This window comes from Xiphias gladius, chromosome 7, assembly GCF_016859285.1.
Source record: "Xiphias gladius isolate SHS-SW01 ecotype Sanya breed wild chromosome 7, ASM1685928v1, whole genome shotgun sequence".
Taxonomy (NCBI): Eukaryota; Metazoa; Chordata; class Actinopteri; order Istiophoriformes; family Xiphiidae; genus Xiphias; species Xiphias gladius.
The window spans coordinates 6,847,420-6,874,005 of record NC_053406.1 but is presented as its reverse complement, the minus strand read 5'-3'; the positions used below and the strand labels follow the sequence as shown (position 1 = coordinate 6,874,005).

The window sequence follows — 26,586 nt, the reverse complement described above, 5'->3', positions numbered from 1 at the left end:
GATATTGTCACAAGATAATTGTTTGTGAAAGTTGTAGACACCCAGCTAAACATAAAGGTCTGTGTATGGCTCATCACAGAGGCAAACACTATCCTCACTCCAACTACTTACATGCCAATATCTTTGATGAAGTCAATTGTTTGTTGCAGCTGATTTTAATATTGACTTCTTACACTTAACAAGATCCATGACTAGAAGAATAGACAGTTATTGAACAAGAATTGACCCCTTTTCCCTTCATGACAATGGCCACGCCACTTTCAGCATATTAATGCCTCTCACTTCATAAGCCCCGTGGGTTTCCCCCAGCATTTCTTCCCTCATATGAATATTTCTGGATTCTCTCAAAAGTAAAGTCACCGTACTTTTGAGTCTATTTCAAAGCCTTGATCAGTATCAAAAGCATCGCCCCAATCTTTTTGTTCCGATTCAGAAACTTTGAACCTGAACTTTCTCTTATTCAGGACTTTTTCCGACACAGCAGCAGCAGCGCCCTCTTTCTCTAGCTTCCACTCAGTGGAACCATTGAACCTAATCCATGGGTGCCATCCGGGCAGCCCTCCAGCAAGCTACCTAGCTGGCTTCACATCAGTGTTGCTGTCTCTCTGTCTGTCCCCACCTCCTCAGTCAGAGTCATCACCGTTGCCGTCATCGTCGTCTGAGCTCGGGCCCTCCTCCTCTGAGGAGCTCGGGTCTTTGGTGCTGGCCTCTGAGATCATGCCATCTGAACTGTCGATCTCTATGGACGTCTCTGATAGGTAGAGATGGACGGCCCTTGACGGGTGGCTGGCACACACACGTACACACAGAGGGCACAGGGAGACATGCACCAGGGGGAGGTAAGAGCAACGTAGCACAAACACACACACACCCACACACACACGGGGATATGCATTCATGCATGACATATTCATTAATTATTTATGAACATGCATGTGCGTAAGTTACACACAATGGGGAGAGGAAAAAGACAAGCAGACGGCAACATAAAAACAGAAGCAGGGACAAAGGATTAGCTTCACACAGGGTTAAGTTGTCCCGGGTTGAGAGCGAAGGTTGGTTTAAAATATCTGTTTATCCATCTGCATCTGATTTGGGTAAAATTATTTCCTTCCTTCGCCAAGTTTTTCAGTGACAGATTTGGCTTGAAGTCTGAATAAATATGCTCAACCAAGATGACGGTAAAGTTGTCAACTTGGTGCGTATGTTATCGCAACACATTTTTCACAGTAACCAGTTATTGCACCTATTACAGAGAGATCTGAAAACCCAAGAGAGAGGCAAAGAAGTCCCGCATACCAAGAAAAAAAGATGCTTTTGACACAATAGCTCATTGTTCAAAACAGACAATAGGCCATCAGATATGGTTTTAAAAAATGCCACTTTGTCACTGAAATTTAGAATTAATGTTGCATTGATTATGTGCCTGTAAAATGTTTTATAAAAGTATGAAATGTCTGTTTCCAACATGTGCTCAACATCAGGTTTTGATTTTCTTTGATAGCATCTTGATTATTTCTTCAGGAGCACCAAAATTCAGCCTAATAACACCACAGAATCTAAGAAAAAAACAGCCATATAACTTCAGCATCGAAACAAAATAGGAATGTATAACAGCATCCTCCTGCAGGTTCAGATGAACTACAGTATAGACATCTAGCATATACGACCACTGGGGTTGGAGTTGTTAAGAGCTTTGTATGGGGTTTTATCTGGTAATTCAAATTAAATTTCAATAGAAGCTATGGAACTGCTCATTCTTTGTTCCACAGTTTCTATTGTTTGTTGAAAAAATATATCAAACGTGGCTTGTACTGCACTGGTATGTTGGGGTTCAAAATGTATTAGTAGGGAAGTAAACAGCAGGAATACACCATTGTTCTACCTCTCCATCATCAAAACATTCTCTCTAAACAGGAAATGTTTTTGGAAGCCCATTTAGCTGAACAAGAAAAGAGGAACTGATAAAACAGTTGGTTTTCTAAAGACATGAAAGGCATATTGTGATATCATTAAAGATACACAGCAGTCTGGCTAAAGTTCTGCATCTACAGCTTTCTACACAAAGGCACATTCTCATTTTATTTCTTCTTAAGGACAGCTGTCCATCAGCTGGTCCTGGTCTTGGGCTGCGGTTGGAGAGGGGGGAAAAAAATGAAGTGTCCAATAAGAAAAGAGCCCCAGGCGCCAAGAAGGAGCACCACATGCCCCGATCCCCAGAGTCAGACGGAGAGAGAGAGAGAGAGACAGAGGAAGTGTGTGGTTCTCCTGCTCCTCTTTCTCCTGTTCTGTCTTTCTCTTGGTCTTACCACGCAGTGGGATCTTTTCTCTCTTTGCGGGGAGCCTCCTCGTTCCCTTCCAGCTGTGTCTGTCTCCTCCTCTTGCATCTCCTGCACGACACGATGACTATGAGGAGGATGACCACAGCGGCGATACCGCCTCCGATGGCCAATGCCAGAAGGAGAAGTTCGGAGAAAGAGGCTGTAGGTGAGAAGGACACAAGTACCAGTATTACCATACCATACACCTAAACTAATGACATTCCCATCAGCCTCAGTTGTACTTGTGTTGAGTAGCAAATGATAGCATGGAAACACACTAAACTAAGATGGTGAACATGGTAGATATTATCCCTGCTAAACATCAGCATGTTAGCATCTACACTATGAGCATGTTGGCATGTGGCCATTAGCATTTAGCTCAAAGCACCAATGTGACTAAAAAGGGTCTCACAGAGCTGCTCGCATGGCCTAGTCTGTTGACATGTTGTTGCCTCTTCTGATATACAGTATATACATAACAAAATTAAATGTAAGCAGTAAAATGGGTAGCTCTGGTTATTAGTACTATTTGTCTAAGTCATACAGAAAGCCACAGCAAAATATCTTATGAATTAATTCAACTCATTAAAGGTACTTTAATCATTAATATGATAATCATAAGTCCCAGCATAGAGACCTGTTCTGCAGCAACCTCTTTTTTCAACTACTGTTCACAGACAATAATAGTAATGGGAAAATTACCTTTTAATTGTTATTGATTTTTTAAAATTCAATATGTCTGGAACATTTGCATTAATATAATAATATCAAATTCATATTACATCATACCAAATAACACAGGTCTCAATAATAATTTGAATCTAGTCTTGTATTTTCTCTGACATTTAACTGTATTTTCCTTGGCTTTAGTTACTTGCGCTGTCCCCTTTTATTTGATTTTTTCAGAGACACTGATCAAACAGGACAATATTCATGATATATATTAATGTGAGTTGTGCCTGAAAATGAATCTGCTGACCTGTGGTGACGACACGGAGTCGAATCTCTCCAACCGTGCCGTGGACATCCGGTGGATTCTTGACCTGGCAGATGTAAGTGCCGTTGTAGGTGAACTTGACCTGTCGAATTATGATGGAAGCGTCACGCCCCATGATGTCACCAGCCCAAGCGACACGCTTCCTGAAAATGCCCTCTAGAGGAGGATAGGGTCGCTGCTGGTAGTGGAACACCTACCGGGAAAATATGAAGAGTAGATTTGGTTGGAGCAACAATGAGACTGATTGGTTGGATTATCACATATAGAAAGTAATAGCCAACTGAGACTAGAGACGCAGGGGAAGGATGGAATTGTTCTCAGAGAAAGGAAAGACAGGCATATGCTGCATATTTTTCGCTCTATTCTCAATATGCACACACACACACACACACAAACAAACAAACAAACAAACACAGGCTGTCTTGGATGCTCCGTAGGGAGCCTAATGACTCACCAACTCCTCTCTCAGTTGGTTGAAGGGATGGATGCTCCCTGACACAGTGAGGGAGGTTTGCGGTCTGATCACACTGTCTCCGAAACACACAGACACACGCACACCCACTTACCGACTCCTCTCGGCCTGGTTTGAGGGGTCTAAAGCTCCAGGAGATGACAATGGAGTTGGTGTTAATAGGAGAGGAACTCTGGAATGTGCACTTGAGACGAACATCTGTCCCGTTGACTGCTTCTACATCCCCAGATGTGTATATACGCATCCCACTGACCTGCAGCACACCTACAAACACAAACATGGCACAGCAGCAGAGTTTACTTCCAAAGCAGAATGCCTGGCATAAAGATCAAAATCAATACATTCATACATACATGAATGTTTTTTTAAAGAAACACAAATATATATACAAAAATAAAGCACAAAAGATGCAGTTTGAATTCAGCCTCCAGAGTAATTTCCTGCCTTGTAAGTGTATGCAGTGTACCCAGTGACCTTACCTCTGCCTACACAGAGCTGCTGCGAGAAAAATCACTAACTCTAAGTTTTCACTATAGCTGTTAGATAAGTACAAGACTAGATCTGCAATCAGTAAGTGAACTCCCTCCAAATATCTGCTTCATTACATCCTGAAAGTCCAAACTGATTTCAGATCAGTAGGCCAAATCTGCAACACTTTATGAATAATAGCCACTTTAGCTACACTGCTGGCGCTGAGACAGGGTTGAAATTGACTGTCTGCTGTATGTTATGTGGATATGGACTATATCAATCTTTACAATATGTGGTACACCTATTAGATGGAAAATGAATAGACTGGAAGAGTGGAGAGAGATACTGGCAACAATTTGGCTCTTCCACATTATGATGGATGGAGCCCCCCCAGAATGGAGTTTGCGATGACACACACAGACACTGCACGGAGACACACACGCACATGCAATGCACTGTCCCAGGCAGTCCCATGCTTATAGCAGAGTTCCTGCCTGGCAGCCGGTAAGAACCATATCAGAAACCAGACGATCACGTCTTTCCTCTCCCCAAGATTGTAGAGTCTTGTTTATCAAGGCAGAGCCAACCGTATTCTAAAACCACCCAGCGAGAATGTATGTGTGAGTCTAAGTCTCTGTGGAAGTCTATGTGGAGGCTGTCTAGTCCAAATCACCTTGGCTATTAATAGAGAGAGCTCCATATGCCCTACTGATATCAGGGACCATGTCTAGTCTTATTAAAGTCAATGTCCTAGCGCACAGCAGACCGTCCGTCTGCAGAGCTAGAAGCCACAGTGTGGTCAGGGTCCCTAGAACTTGTCCTAACATCATTAGCAAGAGGACCCTGCAGAACAAGCCAAAAACTTGATGAGAGATCTGACTATCAGGGACACGTGAGTCTGACAGAAGGGGTGTCAGCTTTTCATTCACCTGAGTGCAGGTGTCATCCCAGGCTTCACCTTTGATTGATGCAGACAGGTAGTATCAGGGTTTTAAAAAACGGATTGCACAATACATGCAACAGTTTCCCAGTGCTTACTATGATGGATAAGAATCGTATCATAAAGATTTTCAGCACTTAAAAGGTAGATTAAGTTCTATTCTGCAAGTTAAAAATGTGGGTTAACTTAGGTGGGTTTGCCCAGTGTTGAATGGCAATATGAGGCTCCAGGCATAGAATAAGAAAAGTCTAGGAAAGAAGGCAAATTGAGTCATATAATTTCCTCTACACAGCGAGAATTAAGGCAGGAGCTAACTGGGAAAATGTCAGCGGGGTCTTGGCTCCTCCAGCAATATGTTCTGTTCCTTATCAGGCTGGAAAGAGTTTCCTGTGGGCTGGGATGAGAGAACGGGTTGACCAGACAGCCCCCGCACAGTATTAAACAGACAGCCTTCTCTCTCATCGCCGGGCCCTGTAAGCACTCTAACGGCCCTAATGTGTTTTAAATGAGCCTGATGAAACCTGGGAGGAGTGTGAACGAGTGAATGATACAGGCGCAGAGTACACACTGCGAGAAAAAAGTCCATCTTTGCAATTCTTGGGGTCTTGTTTCAGATTTAAAACCGTATTTTTCTTGAGTGAAAAAAAAAAATGTGCCAATGCAGTGACACTGCAGTATATGCTTATTTTGGGATTATTCTGCATCAGTACCTTAAAAATAAGGCAGGTACTTCAACTTGTATCAACCAATTGCTGTTTAAGTGAAGAAAGGTGTAAAAAAATTCGGTTTGCTTTGTAAAGAATGCAACAACTCTTACCCAACTTGCAGATATTTTTCTTGCAAGTAAGATTTTAACTTGAAAGGGAACAAACCTCCTCTCCCACCAATCTCTCTCTTCCCCGTCTATCTGGCAGTGTATAAAAACACTGAAATTAGTGGATTAAACTGCATGTGTTTAGGATATTCATTACACAGATTAAATCAGCGCTGGCTATATCAGTACAGCCAGTAATGACTCCCTTGCTGGCTCGACTGAAGGTGTGTGTTTCCGTGCATGTGTGCGTGAGTGCGTGTGTTTGTGTGTGTGTGAGTGTGTCAAATCTCAGCAGAAGAGTCTGAGCCACCAGGTAAAGATCTCATATTCTATATTTGGTTGACAAAGAGAAAGAGAGGGAATGGAGGAGTGGGGGAAGAATCTACTGTATATTGAATTGCATGTCTCACAAAGATTACTACTGGTCCTGTTACAAAAGGGTCTTATTTCAAACTATACTTGGTTTTCTGTTTCTAGCCATGCTAGCGGTATAGGTTACATGGCAATGTCGGTCCGTCATTCAGTCTGTTCATCACTTTGGTCCAGATTGAAATATCTCATCAACTATTGGATGGATTGGTGTGAAATTTTGAACAGATATTCATGGTGCCCAGATGAGAAAGTCCTAATGACGTTGGTGATTTCCTTACTTTCCCTCTAGTACCACAATTAGGTTGACGTAAATAAAACAATTAGGTCGCCCACAGGATGAATTGTATTAACTTTGGGAATCTCTTTACTTTTCATCTAGAACCATCATCAGGTCAACATTTTAATCTGCCTGGTATTTTGGTTTGTAATCGAACACGTGCAAAATGAATGAGTCTCACCTGAGCTTCCCTTTGTGGTTAGTGCTAATTAGCAAATGTTTGCATACTAACACATTAAATTAAGACAGGGAACATGGTAAATATTATACCTGCAAAACATCAACATGTTAACGTTGTTATGAGCATGTTAGCATGGTGGCGTTCATATTAAGCCCAAAGCACTGCTGTAGTACAGCCTCATAGAGCTGCTAGTGTAATGGTACACTCTAGTCCGGTGTCTACAATGAGAATATCTATTGCTCATCAAATCACTATGCACAGTTGAACCCCCGTATTTCAGCATCCTTATTTCAGAGCGTATAGTGCACACGATTAGCTTAGCAATACAGTGCAATGCCTATCCTCCTCTCCCAAATTATTTAAACGCTCATGCTGAAATGATTCATCATGCCTCATCACTCAGGAGACAGAGCACATTCTCCCGGCCAAAACACGTCCTTTCAAATTAACCATTCTATTTACAGCACATTAATTTAAAGAAGCATTGCTAATCTCCTTTCAGTAACAACAACAGTAACAAAAAAAAACAAAACGCTTTATTCTGACAGAAACTGAGTTGATTAAGAATTAAGGTTAATTGGGCCTTTTTGAAGGCAGAATGGATATTAGTGGAATGGTAGACCAGTTAGGGCTATGTACAGTGTCTCAATTACGACATAATGTGTCCCTGTCGCTAAAAGTACATGATCACTTTGAGATCAGTCACTAGCAGGCACTAATTGGTAAAGGAGAATGCGTGCCATTATATGAGTGAGGACATTAAGCACGCAGAAGAGAGATAAATAAGCAGTAAAGAGGGACAGTGAGCTTAAGTGACAAACAAGAGCAGAGTGACTGAGAAGATGAGTGAGTAAGAAGTGTATGGATAACAAAATGATGGAAAATGTATTGTTCTACATAAGTGCAGTCTGTAAGGAGGAGATAAGATAACACTGCTTTGTGGTTTGCTAGTCGGTCCGTCCATTTTTCTACTCCAACCTGTCTCTCTGTCCAGTCTAAGTGACTCCTTGTTTATGTCTGGACATCCGGCCAGTGCTGACCACACCTAGCATCCAGAGACAGAGATAGAGAGCTTTCACGGCTTATTAAGATGGAGTTATGTACCCTAAAGAGGAGGGCAAGGCCAGAGAGCAGACAAACGTATGAATTACCCTAATTATGTTTCAAACACTGCGGACACTGCCTGACATGTTGTAGTTGTCTTGCAAAAATACTTACAGGGCAATGTAAGACAAGGTTATTAGAGATTTTACTCCACAACTCCAAACTGTATCCAAAAACAATTAGTATGAATTTTCTTGCAAGCTTTCTTTGGTGTAATCGGTAGTAATATGAGTAGGGGATATTAATTTAAAGGGTGCAAAGGCTTTTCAGTACTTTATATTTTCTTTGCTCCGGTTTCTCAGTTTGCCCCAGAGGTACTGCTGCGTCAGAGCGAGGAGAAAAAAAATCAAATTTCAGGTCATGTAAAGCATCAGTAAAACCCTAGTCTTTGTATTTATTCAGACTTTGTCCCTGCTCCGTTTTTCCATTATTAAAGTTATTAAATGCTGAGAAACATGTAAAAGACACCTATTACACTCTACACTGGTGATTAAAAAGACCTCTGGTGAGCATCTTACCTAACACAAACTTCTGCATGTGTGCGTTGGTGAATATTTTTGTCAATGCAAACTCCAGATGTTTGTATTCATGAACAGATATAGCAGCGGGAATAGGTGGAATAGGTCATGAGCTATTACCTTCCATTGTTCGTACATGTGTATTGGCGTGTGTGTGTGTGCATGTTGGGCTTGGCATCTCTCTGGGGGATCACTATTGGCACAAGTCCAAATACTCACACGCACACAGACACACACACCCCCATACAAACCCCATTAGATGCATCAGTGTTGGCGATAGTCCATAATATCTGTCAATACATCCAATCTATCAGAATTAAATGAACTTGCTGAACCTTTAATGCGCTCTCTTCTACCTGTCAACACTACTTAGTACAAACTGCACTGGTCCACTTGGCCATCTGAAGCCAAAGAGGGCAAATACTTTCATCTACTGTAAAATAATCAAACCAAGCCCTCTCGAGTGTGATTAGGTTTGCTTGGCTTGGCAGTCATCCCAAGATTGTATATAAACCTTCCAAGGGGGCAGAAAAAATTTCAAGTGGTGTTTGACCTGCCCATATATTATTTCAACCAATGTCAAAGAGTGCCGGTAGGTTTTAAAGTGCATAGCCCCATCAATAAATGCTTTACGATGTCTTGAGTCCCATAATGACAGATATGTACCGTAGTTATGCATGTGCTGTGTCAGTGCAAATGACTGGCAGAAGTCGTTTTTATTCGCCTATAGCTGAAAAAAAATTGTTTTGTGCTAATCAGAATTGATTATCCACTAAGCCCCATCCCCTTAGTAACTGTTGCTAAGTCTGTAAAAGCTAGCACATAGGCAGTTTACGATGGTATCAGAGGTCTTGTAATTTTCAAAACAGGGAGTCCTTGATTTCAGGCAGAGGTGGACAAATGCAGGTTTCTTATTTCTAACTGACATTGATTTTGCTGCTGATTTCTGCTTTGCCTGGTTCAGGTTGATAAGCTATGATTGGACAATCACTGGAGGGGTTAAAATATTTGAAACTATTTTTATTATCTAGTTAAACAATGCACCCGGAAAGCGTACTGGACGTCAAGGCTGATGAACAATCCTCTGATATGTTCTGCAAAAAATACTCACGTCTCCCTTGGACCATGTTGAAACTTTCCACCACATCTCACTATAAATCTCTAAACTAGTTGAGATATTCTGCCAAAAGCAAACTCTACCGATTCACTTATTCAACTTAGTAACCGTTACTAAGGGGTAGCATTTCCAAAACTTTAGGATTTTCAGCCATTCTGGGTGTGTTTCACACTGCAGAGAGACATGCTTGGTATACTGAACTCTTGTCATTACTGCTCAGCAAACATTCTCTGGTATTCTAAATATTTTCTTCGAATATCTTAAAAATAGTCCACAGAGTGAACAAACCATGCCTGCCTCACTGCACAATCCAGATCTCTGTCAAGGTTTTTGTGTCACCTTTTAGCTCGAGAGCTTGTTGACGCAGTTAATCATAAATATGCAGATTTATAAACTGTAAAGGGAAAACAGGAGGAAACGGAGCTGTTTTAAGTAAAACAGTATGATAATATCCATGATCAGATAGTACATCATGATATCCGAGGATACCAGGGGGATACCACACACTTACCAATCACTCTTTAAGAGATGTACACCGTAGATCTAGTCTTATCCGAGGGGATACTGAGTCTTTTTGGTCTTCAAGAAAAGGGAGGAAACACTGCAGGAGAAATCAAGCAGTTGGCCCGACTCTCTGAATCAGGAAATTGGTTTCATTACATTATTTCCTAGACGATGTGTGTTTGTGCCTTTCCTCTCTTCATTATGGCTCACAAACAAAGGGGCCACCAGAGGAAACCCGATTTTCTGTTGCACCGGTTTTGGAGGAAACACTTAGGAAAGGACCAAATACACAAAAAGCTCAGAGGAATACAAAGAGCCTCTTTTCTTCTTTGTGAGAGGTTTCACAAGCCCAGGTTAGTTTTCTTTCTTATTTTTTTTTAACAATGTCTGTCTTTCATGCAGGGCTAGACTGAGGGCTGGGAATAGCAGGTTCAGGTAACAGTATGTTCACAGAGGAGGAGGACACAGAGTTGGGGGATAGGGTGAGTGTTGAGTGGTGTAATTGGAGGGAACCCCTGAGATGGACACAGCTGTGTGTATCATACACACGATACAACTGCCAAAACAAGCAAAAACACTGTGAGACCGAAGGTATGTGCTCATATACTTTTGTGTACTTTTGTTCTGGGGCTGTTGGTTTTATCTTTTTGTTTTGTTTTTATGTATCTATTTATTTTGTGGTTCAGGCGCCTTTGTTCCAATGAAGGAAAATCTTAATGCTGTAGCACACACTGATATTTTACACAATATTGTGCTTGCAACTTCTCAGCAAAGACTTGTAGAAGGCCCTTTCCTGTTTCAACATGACACTAATCCTGTGCACAAGGCCGTGTTCATAAAGAAATTGTTTTCTAAGTTTTGGAATGAAAAGCTTGACCTCAACCCAGTCCAACACCTTTGGGATGGATGTAAACGGTGACTTCATCGTCCATCTGTAGCCGACTCTATTAATGCACTTGTGGCTTAATGTGAGCAAGTCCCTGCAGCCAGGCGCTAAAATCTTGTGGTAAAGGCTTCCCAGAAGAGTGAAGGCTGTTAAAGTAGCAGATTTACGGACATGGTTTTGGAGTGACGTGCAACTATAACATACAGGTGTAAGATTCAAGCATCCGCATACTTTTGTTCATATGCAGAATGATAAAAATAAGGGCAACATAAGGGCTCCCTCTCTTTCACTCCAACGCTATATTCAGCCCTCATATGTGAAAGTGCTGCTTTCTTATTATTTTTGAAAAAAATGTTTTTTTGCTAACCTCCCTGTTTGCACGCATACTACCCACAAATCACTTGTAAATTACATAGAGCAGGCAGGACTTTTATTGGATGTTCTGTTGAAGGAGTCTGACTTTCTGCAGGGGGCGGTGCAGAAAGTCAGACTCTTTCATCCACGTTGACTATCCTTACTCCTGAGGTATAAAATGCATCGCAGCCAGTGAGACAAACCAGACACCGGGTGTTCTGAACAGCAAATCTAAAAGCCTTCATTTGATTTATGGGGATTCACTTCTTGTTTATATAGAGAAAAAAATTTACATTTCACATTTACACTTTCAGCCCTACAGATGTATGAACTATACCAAACTATAGAAAACTACAAAAGTTTAGAGTGAAAACACTCTAAAGGTCAGTCCAGAGACCAAGCATCAAACTCTTTTTTTAAACTCTTTTTTCCTCTCCTTCTTTTACCCTGTACCTGCTTCCTCCAGGCCAATGGGAGTTCATCGGGCAGCGGCGTCCAGGAGTAACATGTAGTGGGTGAGAGAGGATAAGAGTTTAATCCATCAAACCTCTTCCACTCCCACCTCGCAGCTGACTCAACAACTTCTCTGCAGGAGCAGAAACTCCTGAGGGGGGGTCCAATGCGTGTGATTCGATCCACCTCACTCCAAGACCACAGGCTTCTGTTGGACGGACAATCCAGCCCTCAAAAGACAGTCTTGGTTTCACACATTTACTATGAAGCTAGACTAGCGGTATGTTTAGTGTCCTGCAGAGGTATGAGTCGGAGAATCAAGCCCCCACTTCCGACTGTGCTCCTGAGCAGATTAATAAGACAGTGAATGACTATATACTGTATACACAGATCAGAAACCACACTGTCGAGGAGGTACAGACATCTGCCCTTTGCTTTTCACGCTAAAGGGGCAGGCCACCAGTTTTACAAATGAAGATCAGTTTAGTTGTCCAGAAAAGTACTACTCTACCTGTGAAAACGGTTGTATAATTTCTTTGGCTCTGAAGGTTTTTTTGAGTCCAGTGTCAGATAATTAGTGAGCAAAACCAGAAAAGTAGCTGCCTCTGCTAATCTTTCAATATACTAGAGTTCATTTTCATTAGTCAACATTTTAAACAACAATGGCTGGATTTACAGGAGGACATACAAAAGTCTGTACTCTCCCAGCCTGGGAAATTCTCTCATCATGGCTCCTCTGCATTTCATCAAAAATTATTCAGCAAATGGCAACAGATGATGAAATTCCTCTTGGCTCTCTAGACCCAGTGGAGGTTTTGCTTTCACTGGAAGAGCTACCACTAAACAGATCTACGAGTTACCGGCCAACAGAGAGTATGTAAGAAGGTCAATATACAAACAGAAGCCCATGTTTACAAATTTGCAGCATTTGCATTTGTATAGATGCAGATGAACATGGGTGTGTGGGTATGTGCACAGACACTCAAACCTCAGATGAACCTACAAACACAAACCCTTTCTAGTCAGTGAGAATGTATTTCAAATCCCTGTTTATATTTGGAGCCAAGCACAGTCTTATGATTTAAACATTACGCAGGGAGTGCCTTGCCATCACACTCCAACACTTCCCAGATGTGCCCTTAAGCCCTCTGTGTTCGGGACTGATATGGTCTTCAATATGAACGGGTCATTTTCAACTCTACACACCCCAAAGCAATCCCATCAACCCAACACAAAGGCCAGACGTCCTCATAGGTGTGTCAAGAAACCGCATGAGTACAGTTTGTCACAAACAACAGCCATGCTTTTTTACACTGACCTATTATTGTGGCGATATTAGAGACACCATGGCAGAGAGATAATTCCCAGCAAACAGAAAGTAGAAGATGCTCGTTTACAGTAAACCTGACAGAGTTAAGATGAAGTCTGAACAACCAGCGTAAGCACTTGGTAAGGTGCAGTCAACAGTTATTTGTTCACGTGTGTGTCTATGTGTATGCTAAACCTGTAAGTCAGGACAGGCTGGCACACGTCAGCCTGTGAACATTTCATGCTTCCGGTTGAAGAAAATGTTTAAGGAAGACAACAAGAATTAGACTAAAGAAACAAAAAAGACAGATTTATCGACAGCAGCAGAGGATGAAAAATGTTAAGAGAAGACTTTTCGTCTCCTGTCTGTGAGAGCAGTCTGATATAAATTGTTTAAACCAATCTAGTGTTTTTAGTGTGTTTCCCTTCCTCATTAGCCATTCACAGTGTGGCTGAATTGTTATTTTGCCAGTTTGTAATCCAAGTGATCAGACACAGGAAAGAATGTGTTTAAATGTAATCTGCTACCCAATTACACAATCTTTCATAACAATGATTTTTTTTAAAAAACCCTTACAGAACAATGAAGAACCTGCAGATTCTGTCTATTTACTGTGGTATTTTCTCAAAAAAAAAGGACACGTTGTAAGGGAAGTCTGGCTATTGTCATTATTATTTCTTACTGTTCAAACATCACTGTCTCCTTTTAAATATTTCAATAGTTCAAAACAAGAGAAAAAAGACAGTTTCTGGATATGGTGGACCAAATCACAAAATTCTCACTAGAAACCAGCAACAACTACTGTATTTTTAGGTCATTCATTAATTAATGGATTGACTTTTTTGATAATTCGATTTAGTATGTGTTTTGATCAAGGCTTGATCATCGCCCAGGCAAAGTGGGCAAAAGATAACCAGGGGCCAAAAAACCCCATGTTCATTGTGATTGAATTTGTACCACAAAGCCACAATATCAACTCAACCTGTCCCTGCATGATTTTTTAGCTTAAACCTGCAAAAAACATTTTTTTGGCCCTTGGGGGCAGCAGAAAAAACATTGACATATCATCACCTTCTCAGCTGATATGGCAAACTTTGAAAACAGTTGCTTACTTACTCATCCAGCAATTACGGAGAAACGGTAGATGAAAGTCCAATATTTACTCTCTTTTAGCTCTGTTTTTGGTCTCTACCAACTCCTCAGGGGAAATATTTTGTTATTTTATCTGTTAAATGCTCCACTATGTTCACCAGGTAGTTGCTAGTTAATTCTATCTGTCCTTTGGCGCTGAGCAGGTAGAGACAAGTCCTCCAACCCACACAACCATAAAGGTTGTTTGCCGCTACCCTCTGATACGACCCATCGCACTGTCTCCCGAAATAGCGCCCCTACTGTCGGGCATACCAGACTTTGGTCATCATGGTTTCAGCAATAAACACGTAGTTAAGCTAATGGAACGAAAATTATATCTGCTTTAAGATCTTTGTTGTCTACATGGTACATCTTCTGAAAAAAAGGTTGTTTTAAATTAAATTGCCTGAATCTGACACACAAAAACCGAGTGCTAAAGATTTTGTTCCAGTAATAGAATAATGGTTGGTTTTTGTTGTCTTTGTATGGACTGTACTTGATGAGAACTTGTGGGGGACAGGGTAAGAACACAAAGCATAAAGTGTGGGAGCGGCCTCAATAGGGACCCGACAACCCATTAATCCGGCCGAAAATCAAAAAGTAAAATAACGTTTTGATTGGGCAGCTTAAGAAAAACAAGGAACTATTATTGTTTAAACTATCCAGAAAATATCTTGCAAAACACTGACATGTTTTTGGAGTGACTGGATGTTTCTGGTTTCATTCTGACTACTGCGCTGTGACTTCACCTCCATGAGAGTCATGAAACACAAGAGCTTTTCAAAAATCCAGTATCTATCACAACACACAAATATAAAAAAGGCCAAATCTGGTCATGATGACATCTGCTCTAAAAAGCAGTTCCGTTCTGGTTTTGTGAAAAGCAAAAACTTTGCCCCCAAAAGTATCCTGACAATTTGGATTTATAGTTTGCTGTTTTTTAAAATGCATGCTAAACACACTTTACAGAATAGAAAGTAGTACAGTAGTGTTTATCTTTGAGAGTGATGAAGGATTTTTTACACTGAAACACATGCTTTGGTTGTTTGCAGCAGCAAGACGAAAGGGAGTTATTCTGTTTGGTCATATATCCTTAAAAATAGGCTCCTTACAGCAATTCCTCAAATGAATACTAACTGTCTTTGATCAGTGCAATGCTTGTCGAAACAGTGGAGGGCTGACAGGGAAATGTGTTAGCTGTGTGCTGTTTTGAGGCCATTTATCTGTCTACCCGAAGGGACAGAAATGAGAAGAGGGAGGAATGACTTCTTTTGCACAAATTATTGCAAGCGCATACCATAGCCTACGTGTCTCGTGAAGATGGGCACGATGGGCCTGCTGGCTCGTTTCATCGAGCTGTGCCGGTTTGCCAACACAGTAGAGCCGCGAGGCAATGTGCGTGATTACAGCATAAGAGACAGAAGAACTGAGATGCCGCTGAGCTGTCATTGGTTCCAGCACGCTTTTCTTCATCTGCATGCTGTTATTTGATCATCCACCCTTCTATATGCACAGAGTATATTTAATCATCTTCCTGCTCTGTGTGTATCAGCCTGTGACTGTGTTATGACTGGTCTGCAAGCACATGCTCCTTGTAAACATAAGCAGCTTGCTACTATAGGGAATTCCTACATGGTGCTTTGGCATTGGATGGACAAGTTCAATCAATATAATCCACTTAACTGGAATGGACACAGATTACTTCAAGGTTAAACAACCTGGTGCCTGCGGAATGAATTGCCACTGATGCACCAAAACATGATGTTAATGAATGTTCCATTAGCCGTGCCATTGGCCTACCGCATTTGGATGAGAGCAGCTATAACAAACGGGTGTGATCTGTTAGTGTTTATGTACATAGTTGTGTGTATCTGATGAATCGTTATGATCCAGAGGACATATCCTGGATCCGCTTGCACGGGAAGCAGGTGGACTTATATGCGTCCAGCGGGCCACTTCACCGTCTCTGTGAACGCAAGCGCGGATGCACATTAGCAGGCAGGAAAGGAGCGCGTTTGCGTAAAACCTAAACACAATGCAGCCAGGATTTGCTGCCGGCAATCAGCCTACTGTAAAGTCATTATGTTGTCAGAAGTGCCCCCTTCTGTGGCTGCGTTAGGGGCCCACCCGCTGCCGCCGCGCCAAGTTCTCCACTTCCCAGTGACGCACGACGGGCGCTCAGAGACGGGGGTTAGGGGTCCCTGTGGAGCTTTCACTGGACCCATGGCCACACAATCAGGGTTTTTCTCTTTGACTCTGAGAATCGGTTGTCGAGAGAGTCTCTGAAGCGTCATCCTGTTACGTTTTAAGATTAATCTCGGGATGTGAAAAAAACACTAACAATGTAAACTGTTGGAAAAACCGAGATCCAAAAATACTACTTATTACTACGATGGTACATTATTGCAATTTATACTTTTTTGGAGATTGTATTTTTTATAGGCTTCTGAGTCCTAGGATGTATATAAGGAGTCAAAATAATTTGTCAGTGGTTGAGTTATAAAATTTCAGAAAACAAACTTGGATAAATCACACTAAACTCTTCATTCCAATACAAAGAGTGTTGAACAGCAGCCCATATTAAAGCAAAAAGAATCTTTTCACTCAGATTAAACACTCATACCAAACTAGGATCTCACCTGAAGCTGCGAGTCCAGACAGGACGGTGAAGAAATAGAGCCCCTTTACGCACATTGGATGGACGGCAGGCTGTCCGATGACCAACAGACCGGGAGTCAACAAACCCACTGAGACTCCTCCGCCGACTCACAGCGACTGGAAACCCGACCGACAAGTCTTTGGCTGCCCTTTCGAGAGGGATGGAAAAACGCGAGTTTACGGTGAGCCCTCTCCACCACCCCGTCTCTCCAACGACGCGTCCCAACTCGCCGCTGCCCTCATACATTTCTTTGCAACACCCTCCCACCCCATTTTCGGGCGGAGTAACAAAGTCATCCACTCTCCTCGCTGCCTCCTTATCTCTCTCTTACACATGTTAAAACCGAAGCCGGCAAATTGTTGACGGTCACCCAACCTGTTCTGCTGCTGCGTAAAGTACATTCACAAGTGTGGTGTCATACCACAGCTGTTGCGCAAACACGTGCCCAGGAAGGTTAGGTGGCATTGTGAAGACACCATACATCATCTAATTAGGATGTGATGTTATATGATCTGATGTGCCATGATAGGCTATAATAAAACAGCACGAAACACACAGCCATCCTGTGAGAACTTAATGACCGATATAAAATATATTTTAAGATGTGGTCCCTCCTGGATTAAATTGTGTTCATTTAAGTGTGTTACTTTAACATTCAAATTAAATTCCAAAAAAAAAAAAAAAAAAGTGAGATACCGTAAATCAATTCAAATGAGTCTGTCAGTTCTTCACAGAGATACATTTTTATCAGACAGTAAAAGGAGAAGTCCACTTTACCAAAATGGACTTGAACCAGTGAATATCAATGAACGCTCACAACACCAGAGAGCTGAGACCCGATCAGGCAACTTCTCGGGCGCGGACACATGGTGAGAAGTTGACGTGACGGTTCTTCCTTTTAGGGTAATGGCAGAGCAGCGGAGGGCTGTGCAGTCACTGTACCAAACTGGCCGGTTACTGGTTTGCACCACTTGGGGGCAGAGCCGCACTTTGGTGTACGTCGCCTCTGTCTGAGGCCCGTCAGGAAAGATCAGAAAGGCTCGCAATTGTAGCTTATAGATGTTTGACATTTTTAAATATGAACTGCTGCAGTAAATGTCAGCTTTATAACGTGCCAATGCATAAGTTCATGAGCTGCGACGTGAAATGATGAGCTGAAAAAAAGAACATTTTGCCAAGAAAGCAGGAAAAGAGCAGTCAGGGGTCTAAATTGTAACGGCTTAAGTGATGGTAAACACATAATTTACTGATCCTTTACAATTCAAATATGAGCCATTGTTAAGAAAAAGTTGTGTCCGGAACGTATCTTCAGTCAGCTCTTCAGGTCATCATGAAGACTCCTCCAGGGGACTGTTTGACCTCTGACCTTCTGGAGAGCAGCTACAGGGCATCTGGACCAAAATCCATTTGTTATCAATTTATTAACATTTACAACTGCACAATCGGTGGATTACCGTGGGGGCCCTTTATTATCATTTGTAATAATAATTATAGATGACCTACCAACGTTTGGAGGCCAGGAACTTTTTTTTTTTCTTGGCATTTTTTCATGCCTGTATTGGAGAGCTGTCAGTCGAGGGAGGGCAGGAAATAAGTGGGGGCAGAGATGGGGAACAATATGCAACAAACCCCCGGCCAGACTCAGACCATAACTGTGAGGGTAAGATGGATAACAACTTTATTAATGACTTAACAGCCAAAGAGATTTTTCACAAACTGGCAACCCAAACATTTTCTCAATAATGGCGTATAACTAATCTATAAATCATTGGTAAGTTATTTATTAATTATTCAAATCACATAAAAAAATATATATTGTAAAAATCTGACTGATTATAACACTGTACAAACAGAGCTCATAAAAATGAATACCATCAATGACCATCTTTGTAAATACATGTTTAGCAATTATTTCCTGCTCTGGCTTTCGCAGTATGTGTAAGTATGATTGTGAGTTTTACTACAACAAATGAGCATCAACATTTAAAGCAAACAGTCCAATGATTACAGTGTTTTTCAACTGCTACCACACATTTCTCAGTACTGCGTTCCCTTTTTCCAGACTCCTCACACAGTCAGCACAACAGCATTCAAATGTGGACTAAACTGTGGATCACTTTCCCTTGCTTTGACATCAAAATGCATTTGTTTACCACATGTTCACCATTCATGAACTGTTTTCTCACCCAAACACAAATCTAAATGTGGTGTATTTACATCCCCATTGGGTACGTGTTCACATACACATTCATTCTTCACCTATGAAAGTCTTTCGCCAGGTGAGAGAAGGGAAGGATGTGGTGTTTTAACCATTCTCTTCCAGTCACGGTGTGGTTTACATCTCATCCCAGGATGGTGTGACTTTTTCTTACACCTTACCCTCCCTTCCTCAGCCCTACAGAGAAATTCCTTTCCTCGCTGGGGTGGAAAGTTTATGATCAGATGTCCCTCGTGGATGCGAGGAACGCTGGATGTCTGGGCATATCTGCAGAAGACTGCCAGGGACGGCTCAGGTGTATTGAAGAGAGGACATTGACAAGACAGGGTCGACTAAGCGCTGTCGTATTTCTATCTGTAGCTGTCCTTGATAAGTATGCATAGTGGATATGTATAGTTTTGCCAAATAAATAAATAAAAGCTGCTGCACAGACAATAGTGATAAGTGTTGTAATGCCACCTGTTGTTGTGTTTTTTAGGTTATTCTGTTGGGAGACAAATGTTTCTAAATGAATAAAAATGAATAAGAGCATTTCTATACACCGAAGTCACTCAGTTTTACTTCAATTTGAGGTTTAACTGTGAATTCATCTTGAAAAAAAATGCTTCCTGTGGGGTGCAGTGTGTGTGTGTGTGTGTGTGTGTGTGTGTGTGTGTGTGTGTGTGTGTGTGTGTGTGTGTTTGCGTGTGTTTGTGTGTGCGCATGTGTTACAGAGAGAGCAAGAAAGAGAGAGTCAGAGAGAACCATCTTGTGTACATCTTTCTATTGTACTGAGCAGGCAGCTTGATGTTATTTGTATCTTGTAGAAGAGACATTCACAAATCTGATACATACGATAATAAGATCTAGAAACTCAGTACAAAAACAGAGGTCATCTTAAGAAAATGAACAGCATGGGTTTTCCGAGTGTGTTCGCCATCCTCCTCCTTTTCATAGGTACCGTGAAGGCTACGCGTGGTAAATATCTAACTGCTCTGCAGTTGTTTTTTGATTTTACATCATATTTTAAATGAGTAATGTTTCAGTATTCTTGTCTGGATTTAGAACGACAATTATTCTGACAAAAATATGACATTTAAGAGCATTTTCACCGAAACTTCAATTTCCTGTATTTCCTGTTTCATTTATGCAACATAACTGCTCTAACAGCTGTGTTGAATGAATGTATTTTTCTGGATAATTCAACACACTGAACTGTGTTCTTCTTTCTTTCTGATGCTTTGATATACTTTATTCTTCATTGTAATGTATAAAGGCATTTTATTTTGATCACTAGTTGCATTTTTTTATTTATTCTTGGCTGTTATTTGATACATTAAGTCTCTGTGTATATAAGACTTTAGCACGATGTAATACACGGTACCTAAGGGAAAAATTATCAGACTCAGATGAACATAAGAGGCGTTTAGTCTTGGGAACTCACCTCAGCTCTCAGATCGTCCTCCCTTTCCCCCTGAAAAGTGATGGAGAAAAAGGACGTTGATGAAGTGAAAAACTAAAGCTGCAACTAAATATCTGTCCCTGTGTTTTTCTTTTTTCTTCAGTAATATTCAGTGGAATGAATTTCACGATGTTCTGTCCCTGGGACGGGGAATGGTTCAAGAATGATGAAAAAATAGAAGGACAAACTGAATTGTATTCACTTAAGTATAATAGTGATAACAAAGGCTTATACTACTGTCAGAACGGGGGTGAAAAGTATTATTTCTACGTGAAAGGAAAGGGTGAGTAAAAAATCTTTTGAGTTCTCATGATGTGCTACGTGAGTCAGTTGTCCTCACTGAGCTGACACTTGTCCACCCACTGTTCTCTGTTCCCTAGTATGTGAAAATTGTACTGAGCTGGACGCGACCTTGGTTTTGCTGGTCATGATGGTGGACGGGCTCGGGACAGCACTTCTGATGATTCTAATCTACAGATGCACCAAGAAGAAGAGCTCAGCTGGACCTACGTACTCTTCGAAAGGTAAAAATACACTCAAGCAAACCACAAATAACACAACTGATTAATGGGATTGTGTGTTCACTCATGCAGCGGATGCAGCCCTTGCAAATACCATTTCAGCTATTTAGTACTATCTGAAGTGTTAAAACTGACTCTTAGGGGTGTGGACTCATTGGATAGACTTGGTTTTTATTCTTAAAGTATTGCAGCCTTGAAAACAATATGATTAATATCAAGGGGTTTATCCTGACATAATAAGATTTGATGTAATTTGTCTATATGCATGCACAATGAACCACAAAGCATCCTTTTAAGTAAATACTGAGTCTGATATCACAAGTACTTGGTCCCATTATCTCTGTCATTGTCTTGTAGCACCTGCTCATTCAGGAGGCCGAGCTCCACCTGTCCCATCTCCTGACTATGAGGTAGGTATTGTATTTAATAACACTATTTTCCTAATAGGGTGCACCTTCCATTATGCATTTGTTGTTTTCAACTGATTTTCTTGCCCAGAAGGTGACGTAAAATTGGCACAGCAGTAATCTAAAATTATATTTTAAGGCAGAAATGGGCATTTAACCAAATATAAAGAGTTTATAGTTTGTTTGTTTGTTTTTTAACAATCGCTAACACGCGTTTCTCAGTACTGCATTCACTTTTTCCAAACTCCTCACGCAATCAGCACAACAGCAGTTGATGTGGAAAAAAAAACTGCGGATAACTTTTCATTGCTTTGACACAAAGTGCCTTCATTTACCATATCATTTATCTTTCAAAATTCACGAACTGTTTTGTCACTCACCCTCAACCACCATCAAAATGTGGTGCATTTACACTCCATTTAGTACATGTTTGCATACTGTTGAAAAAACTGTTACATGTACATTCAAAACCTAACATGAAACAAATAACTGTAAATTAGACTGACATTTGCTACATTTTGCTAAATCTAAATCCAAAAAGAAATAAAAAAAAAAAAGATCATTTACTCCTAATTCGGACATAGAACACGGAGCGCCTATTTTGATTCCTTGACGACCTCTCTGAAAGCATTGTGCCAGGTGAGGGTGAGACCAGAACCATTTTGTTATCAGGGCCACAGAGGAGGTATTTTTTCCTCAGGGAGGTGGAAAGTTTGTGAAACCAGCCACATGATCAGATGTCCCTCTAAAGGTCTTGCCATATCTGCAGAACATTGCCAGGGATGGTTCAGGCTGCAAAAAGATACTTTCCCAGGTGTATTGAAGAGAGGACATAAGGTGTGATGTACATAAGAGATGGTGGCCCAATGCAGAAGACAGGGTTGATTAGCGCTGTTGTATTTCAATATCTGTACCTGTCTTATACATGTACTATATGTACAGTGGTAATGTATAGTTTTGTGTTGCATTACTGGAATTACTTTAGTTTCATTTTGTACCGTTTGAATTACTCTAATCTAAAATGGTAAAATAAAAGCCTACTGCAGCATATAAGCTAGCACAAAAAGAACTTCCCTTTCTTGTAGTTGTAATTAAATCTTGGTTTATGCCAAACTAAATAAACAAAAGCTGCTGCAAAGAAAATAGTGATAAATGTTGTAATGCCAACTATTGTTAGTGTTTTTTAGTGTTTGTTCTGAGTGACAAAGTTTTCCTGTTGGGAGACAAATGTTGTCAGTCTTCTGGTACAAGAGCTGATCCTGACAGGTGTATGAAGTGTTGTGGTTGCTTTAGTGCATTTTGGCCATGACATTAACTGTTGTGCTGAGCTGCATGTCGGTAAAGAGAACTGTCAGTCCTGAAAAAGTGAACTCAGCATTTAGGAATGTGAGTTAGCAATTGTAAAAAACGGTGAAGTTCCCATCGTCCTTCAGATAACAAAGGGTACTTTTTATCTATTGATTTTATTAGGGTATGAAAGAATTGTCCAACGTAGTGGGAAATACACTCATTCGCTTTCTTGCCGAATGTGATGTAAAGATCGACACCACTCTGATGTCTGTCCTTTAAATATCGAGCTGAAGCCGGTTAGCTTAGCTTTGAATAAAGAGTGGAAGCAAGGGGAAACAGCTCGCCTGGCTCTGTCCAAATGTGAAACAAATTCTGCTACTGATTAACACGTTGTATGTTATTTGTTTAAACTCTAAAAAAAATGAAGTCACTGTTCCCGGCCAAGAAATAGTGCAGCGTGTAACCCCCCCTGTAAAAGCTAAAATCTTCTCATCTAGCTCTCAGCAAGTAAGTGAAAAAGCATATTTCCCAAACTGTCTAACTAAGTGACTATCCATCCATCCATTCATTGGTTAGCTACATCACTTATCCTGAGGGTCACAGGGGGGCTGGAGCCAATCCCAGCTAACATTTGGCTTGGCTCCAGACTTAGAGTAAACTACTTGTTTATTATAAGCAAAACTATTTTATTTTCAAAGTTAATATGGGAAATGTCATTGAAAATCTGCTTCTTGACAAGGTAAATTTGGTCTATCAGCAAGCTTCCCTGCGCCCCTGGAAGCCAAGTATGATTTATGATCTAACTTACAGTTAAATTGTATATTGCAATCTAACCATATTAAAACAAAACCTGTCACACATTTATAGTAGTTATATGAATCTGTGATCCACAGTAACACTGTTTATGTTGTTTTTTGGCAGCAACTGAACACTCACACTCGCTCCCAGGACACTTACTCTATCGTGAACAGGACGGGATAGAGTCAAGTCACCTGACTGCGCCAGGTCACTGGTTTAAAGGCTGCACTAACAAAGGCAAATATTCACAAAAGTCCTACTAGAGCGTACATCATGCTCCCAGTAGTATGCCAACACTGGCCTTTGCTCTTATGGATTTGAAAGGTGCCAAAAATGGCAAAAAGATGAATTTTCCCACTTATCCCCAGTATTACCTGGCCAGGTAAAATAGTTCAGGTTTCAATTGTCCATGTAGTCTTCCACCATCGCAGCACAAGAGTGGTGACTGGATTTTAGTTTGTATTGCTCACAGTATTTAAAAATTACACTGAAAAACTACTTAAAGAGAGAATTACTCAGAGTAATGTGGACATCGTTTCTGTAAGTTGCCGTAGATCAGTAATTCCCAACCTGGATGTACATCTGCAGTTACCAGGTGGTCTGTGGAAAGATTGTGTAGCTCAGCTAATTTGAAAATGTAGAGATTATGATTTGATAACAAAATGTAAGTATATATGTATGTATGTATAGTACATCTTGAATGTTTTTTTTTCACAACAATCTACCCACTACTGTATTTTGACAGTTTTCTAGTGAATCAGTTTTAATAATTTGACACCAAGTGCCGCGATTGAGACTGCGTGTAAACTAGTAAGCGAAATGCTTACAAAAAGCTAAAAGTAACATATGAATAGCTGAAATGTCCATTTTGAAGTCGGATTTGATTGACCACCAAAGACAAGTTAAAAAAAAAGGCAAGCATCGGTTTTGCTGTAAAAAGCAATTGAAGAATTCCACAAAGCCATCTCATCTATCGCTATCAAAGGGAAGGGGCACAATGAAGGGGTACTTGAACCCATCTAAATGGGCTGTGTGGGGTATCTCAGACACAAAAATGTTGAGAACTACTGCTGTAGACTGATTTGAATATTATCTTTGAATGCTGTTAGCGACACAAATTTCCGCTCACGCTTATTGTACTGGTGTGGAGGCAGAAATCTTAGAGACATAAATATAAACTCAGTATTCAATTTATTATGTTCAGCTGTAAAGTCTAGTGCAATCCTATACAACTGTTCTGTCATGAAGTCTATTTTTACGGTGCCAATAATGTTCAGGTTTTTTTGGTGTACCTAATAGTGTGTAGATATTTTTTATGCTTTCAGTGTACTGATCCTTTAATATAAAACATTGGTAGAGAGTACTGTCAAAATCACAACTTGTCATTTTGAATAGAGAGACATATGTTTTCTGTAAATACACTCAGTTGGCAGTTTATTAGTAACACCTAGCTTAAAATAATGCAGTCTAATACAACAGCTCTGCTATAAATGCTACCTTCATGATGGTTATAATGTTCGGTTTGTGTTGGAACTCTTTTACAGAGGTGTTGATCTAACTTATGGTCATTTTAGAGGCTGCAGTTTGTGGTGCTGTTGAACTGTATTGCGTTACACGGACAGGTGTTCTCGATTATTTTGTCCACCCCATTTATATCTATGAGGGTAGGCTGAATAACACAAGCATCTCTCTGGATAATGCAAAATAGCTCAAAATAGCTCAAAAGCACCACAGACTACATCCTCCAAAATGATCATATGTACACGTTTATGTCAGTGTATGTTCTGACTCATTATCATTGCTCACCACATCAACTTGCCTACTGTTTTTTTTTTTTTCATTCTAATCTGTTGTTTTACTGTAATGGGTGATGTGTAACTAATAAACCACAGACAACAATGTTCTCATTTTCTTCGCTCATGGTTAGAAACAATACCGAAAGGCTTCTACAGCTAGTATGACTGTATGCAGTTCATAAAGGGGCCTCAAAGCCACAGCTCATATCCGTAGCACACCCACAAGCACACAAACACCATCAACGTGTCTTCATCATTCAGGTCTCTTTTGTATGAGTGACATGCCTTTCTGTCTTCGCTGAACCATTTCACAATGCTTATACATATATTTCATACTGTTAGACAACATGGAAATGTTGTGTCATGTTTTAGCTCTCTGTTTATACAACTGTGATTTTTCCCAGCATTGACTGAGCACAGCTGCACTGATGGAAATGATAGTGGGAAACAAAACGTCACATATTATTTCTTCTTCATGCAAACTGCTAATGATTGATTGATAACTTACTGTAAGAAGCTCAGAGGTGTAGAGCTTAGTGGAAACACTACCACACTTACTGCTCAGATATCTTCATCTGCATCTACTGTGTGTTCGTGTGACAAAGTAACAAAGAGGTAAAGGCGCGGGGGGGGGGGGGGGGGTGTATACACTGCACTCTTCTATCTGTCTTAAGTGAAACCACTCCCACACACAGACCTACATCTGCTTGTGTGTGGTTGTGTGAGTGAACATCCGTGCAAGAACGTACAGATTTGTATGGTGCAAGAATGTCAAACGAACTTGTGTGAGTGCACGAAAGTGTGTGCACATGCATTTCAGTCAGAAGTTGGTTGAGTGTGTGTGTGTGTGTGTGCGTCGGTTGATCAGGGTTGTGTTTCTGAGCTGAGCTGTCTAGGCTCAGGTGTTTGATCTTTCTTCTCTTCCTCAGCTCCAGCAGAAAACTGCAGTTTGTAGCTTTGTCACAGCAACATTAGGAAGAAGGCAAAAAACTCTGAGCAGTGATCAAAGAATTTAAGTTATTAGATTATCTGACATGAGGAGGTTTCGTCTAAAGTCATCTAAGGGTTTCTCGCCTCCTCCTTAACCTTTTGGCCTGTTTTTTTTTTTACCTTTCTCTCTGCTCTTCTCTTTATCCTTGTAGGAAGTATTCAGATCCTTTACTTAAGTAAAAGTACCAGTACAACAATGTAAAAATACTCCATTACAAGTAAAAATTCTGAAATAAAGCTCCTGC

General features: G+C 40.8%; 2 protein-coding genes across 2 annotated transcripts; one reads left to right on the top strand and one right to left on the bottom strand.

Annotated features, from left to right (window-relative positions):
• Positions 1-470: 470 nt before the first annotated feature.
• On the bottom strand, positions 471-17,102 carry LOC120792566 (myelin protein zero-like protein 2). Its single transcript, XM_040131833.1, has 5 exons — positions 16,861-17,102; positions 3,885-4,054; positions 3,301-3,511; positions 2,310-2,481; positions 471-786 (listed from the first exon to the last, which is right to left on the bottom strand). The coding sequence occupies exons 1-5, from the start codon at positions 16,913-16,915 to the stop codon at positions 624-626; spliced, it is 771 nt and encodes a 256-aa protein (XP_039987767.1). The 5' UTR covers positions 16,916-17,102; the 3' UTR covers positions 471-623.
• Positions 17,103-19,840: 2,738 nt separating this feature from the next.
• LOC120792561 (T-cell surface glycoprotein CD3 epsilon chain-like) lies at positions 19,841-25,369 on the top strand. The gene is made up of 5 exons (XM_040131828.1): positions 19,841-20,055; positions 20,643-20,822; positions 20,920-21,063; positions 21,418-21,470; positions 23,679-25,369. Exons 1-5 carry the CDS (start codon positions 19,983-19,985, stop codon positions 23,736-23,738), a joined length of 510 nt encoding a protein of 169 aa, XP_039987762.1. The 5' UTR covers positions 19,841-19,982; the 3' UTR covers positions 23,739-25,369.
• The last annotated feature ends 1,217 nt before the right edge of the window (positions 25,370-26,586 follow it).

Bases quoted from the DNA above. Each gene is read 5' to 3' on its own strand.
- LOC120792561 (XM_040131828.1), top strand. From the start codon at position 19,983: ATGAACAGCATGGGTTTTCCGAGTGTGTTCGCCATCCTCCTCCTTTTC. The intron at 20,823-20,919 runs GTGAGTAAAAAA...TCTGTTCCCTAG, and splicing joins TTTCTACGTGAAAGGAAAGG to TATGTGAAAATTGTACTGAG. The intron at 21,471-23,678 runs GTAGGTATTGTA...GTTTTTTGGCAG, and splicing joins TCCCATCTCCTGACTATGAG to CAACTGAACACTCACACTCG.
- LOC120792566 (XM_040131833.1), bottom strand. From the start codon at position 16,915: ATGTGCGTAAAGGGGCTCTATTTCTTCACCGTCCTGTCTGGACTCGCA. The intron at 3,512-3,884 runs GTAAGTGGGTGT...TTTTCCCGGTAG, and splicing joins AACCAGGCCGAGAGGAGTCG to GTGTTCCACTACCAGCAGCG. The intron at 2,482-3,300 runs GTCAGCAGATTC...TCTCACCTACAG, and splicing joins ACTCCGTGTCGTCACCACAG to CCTCTTTCTCCGAACTTCTC.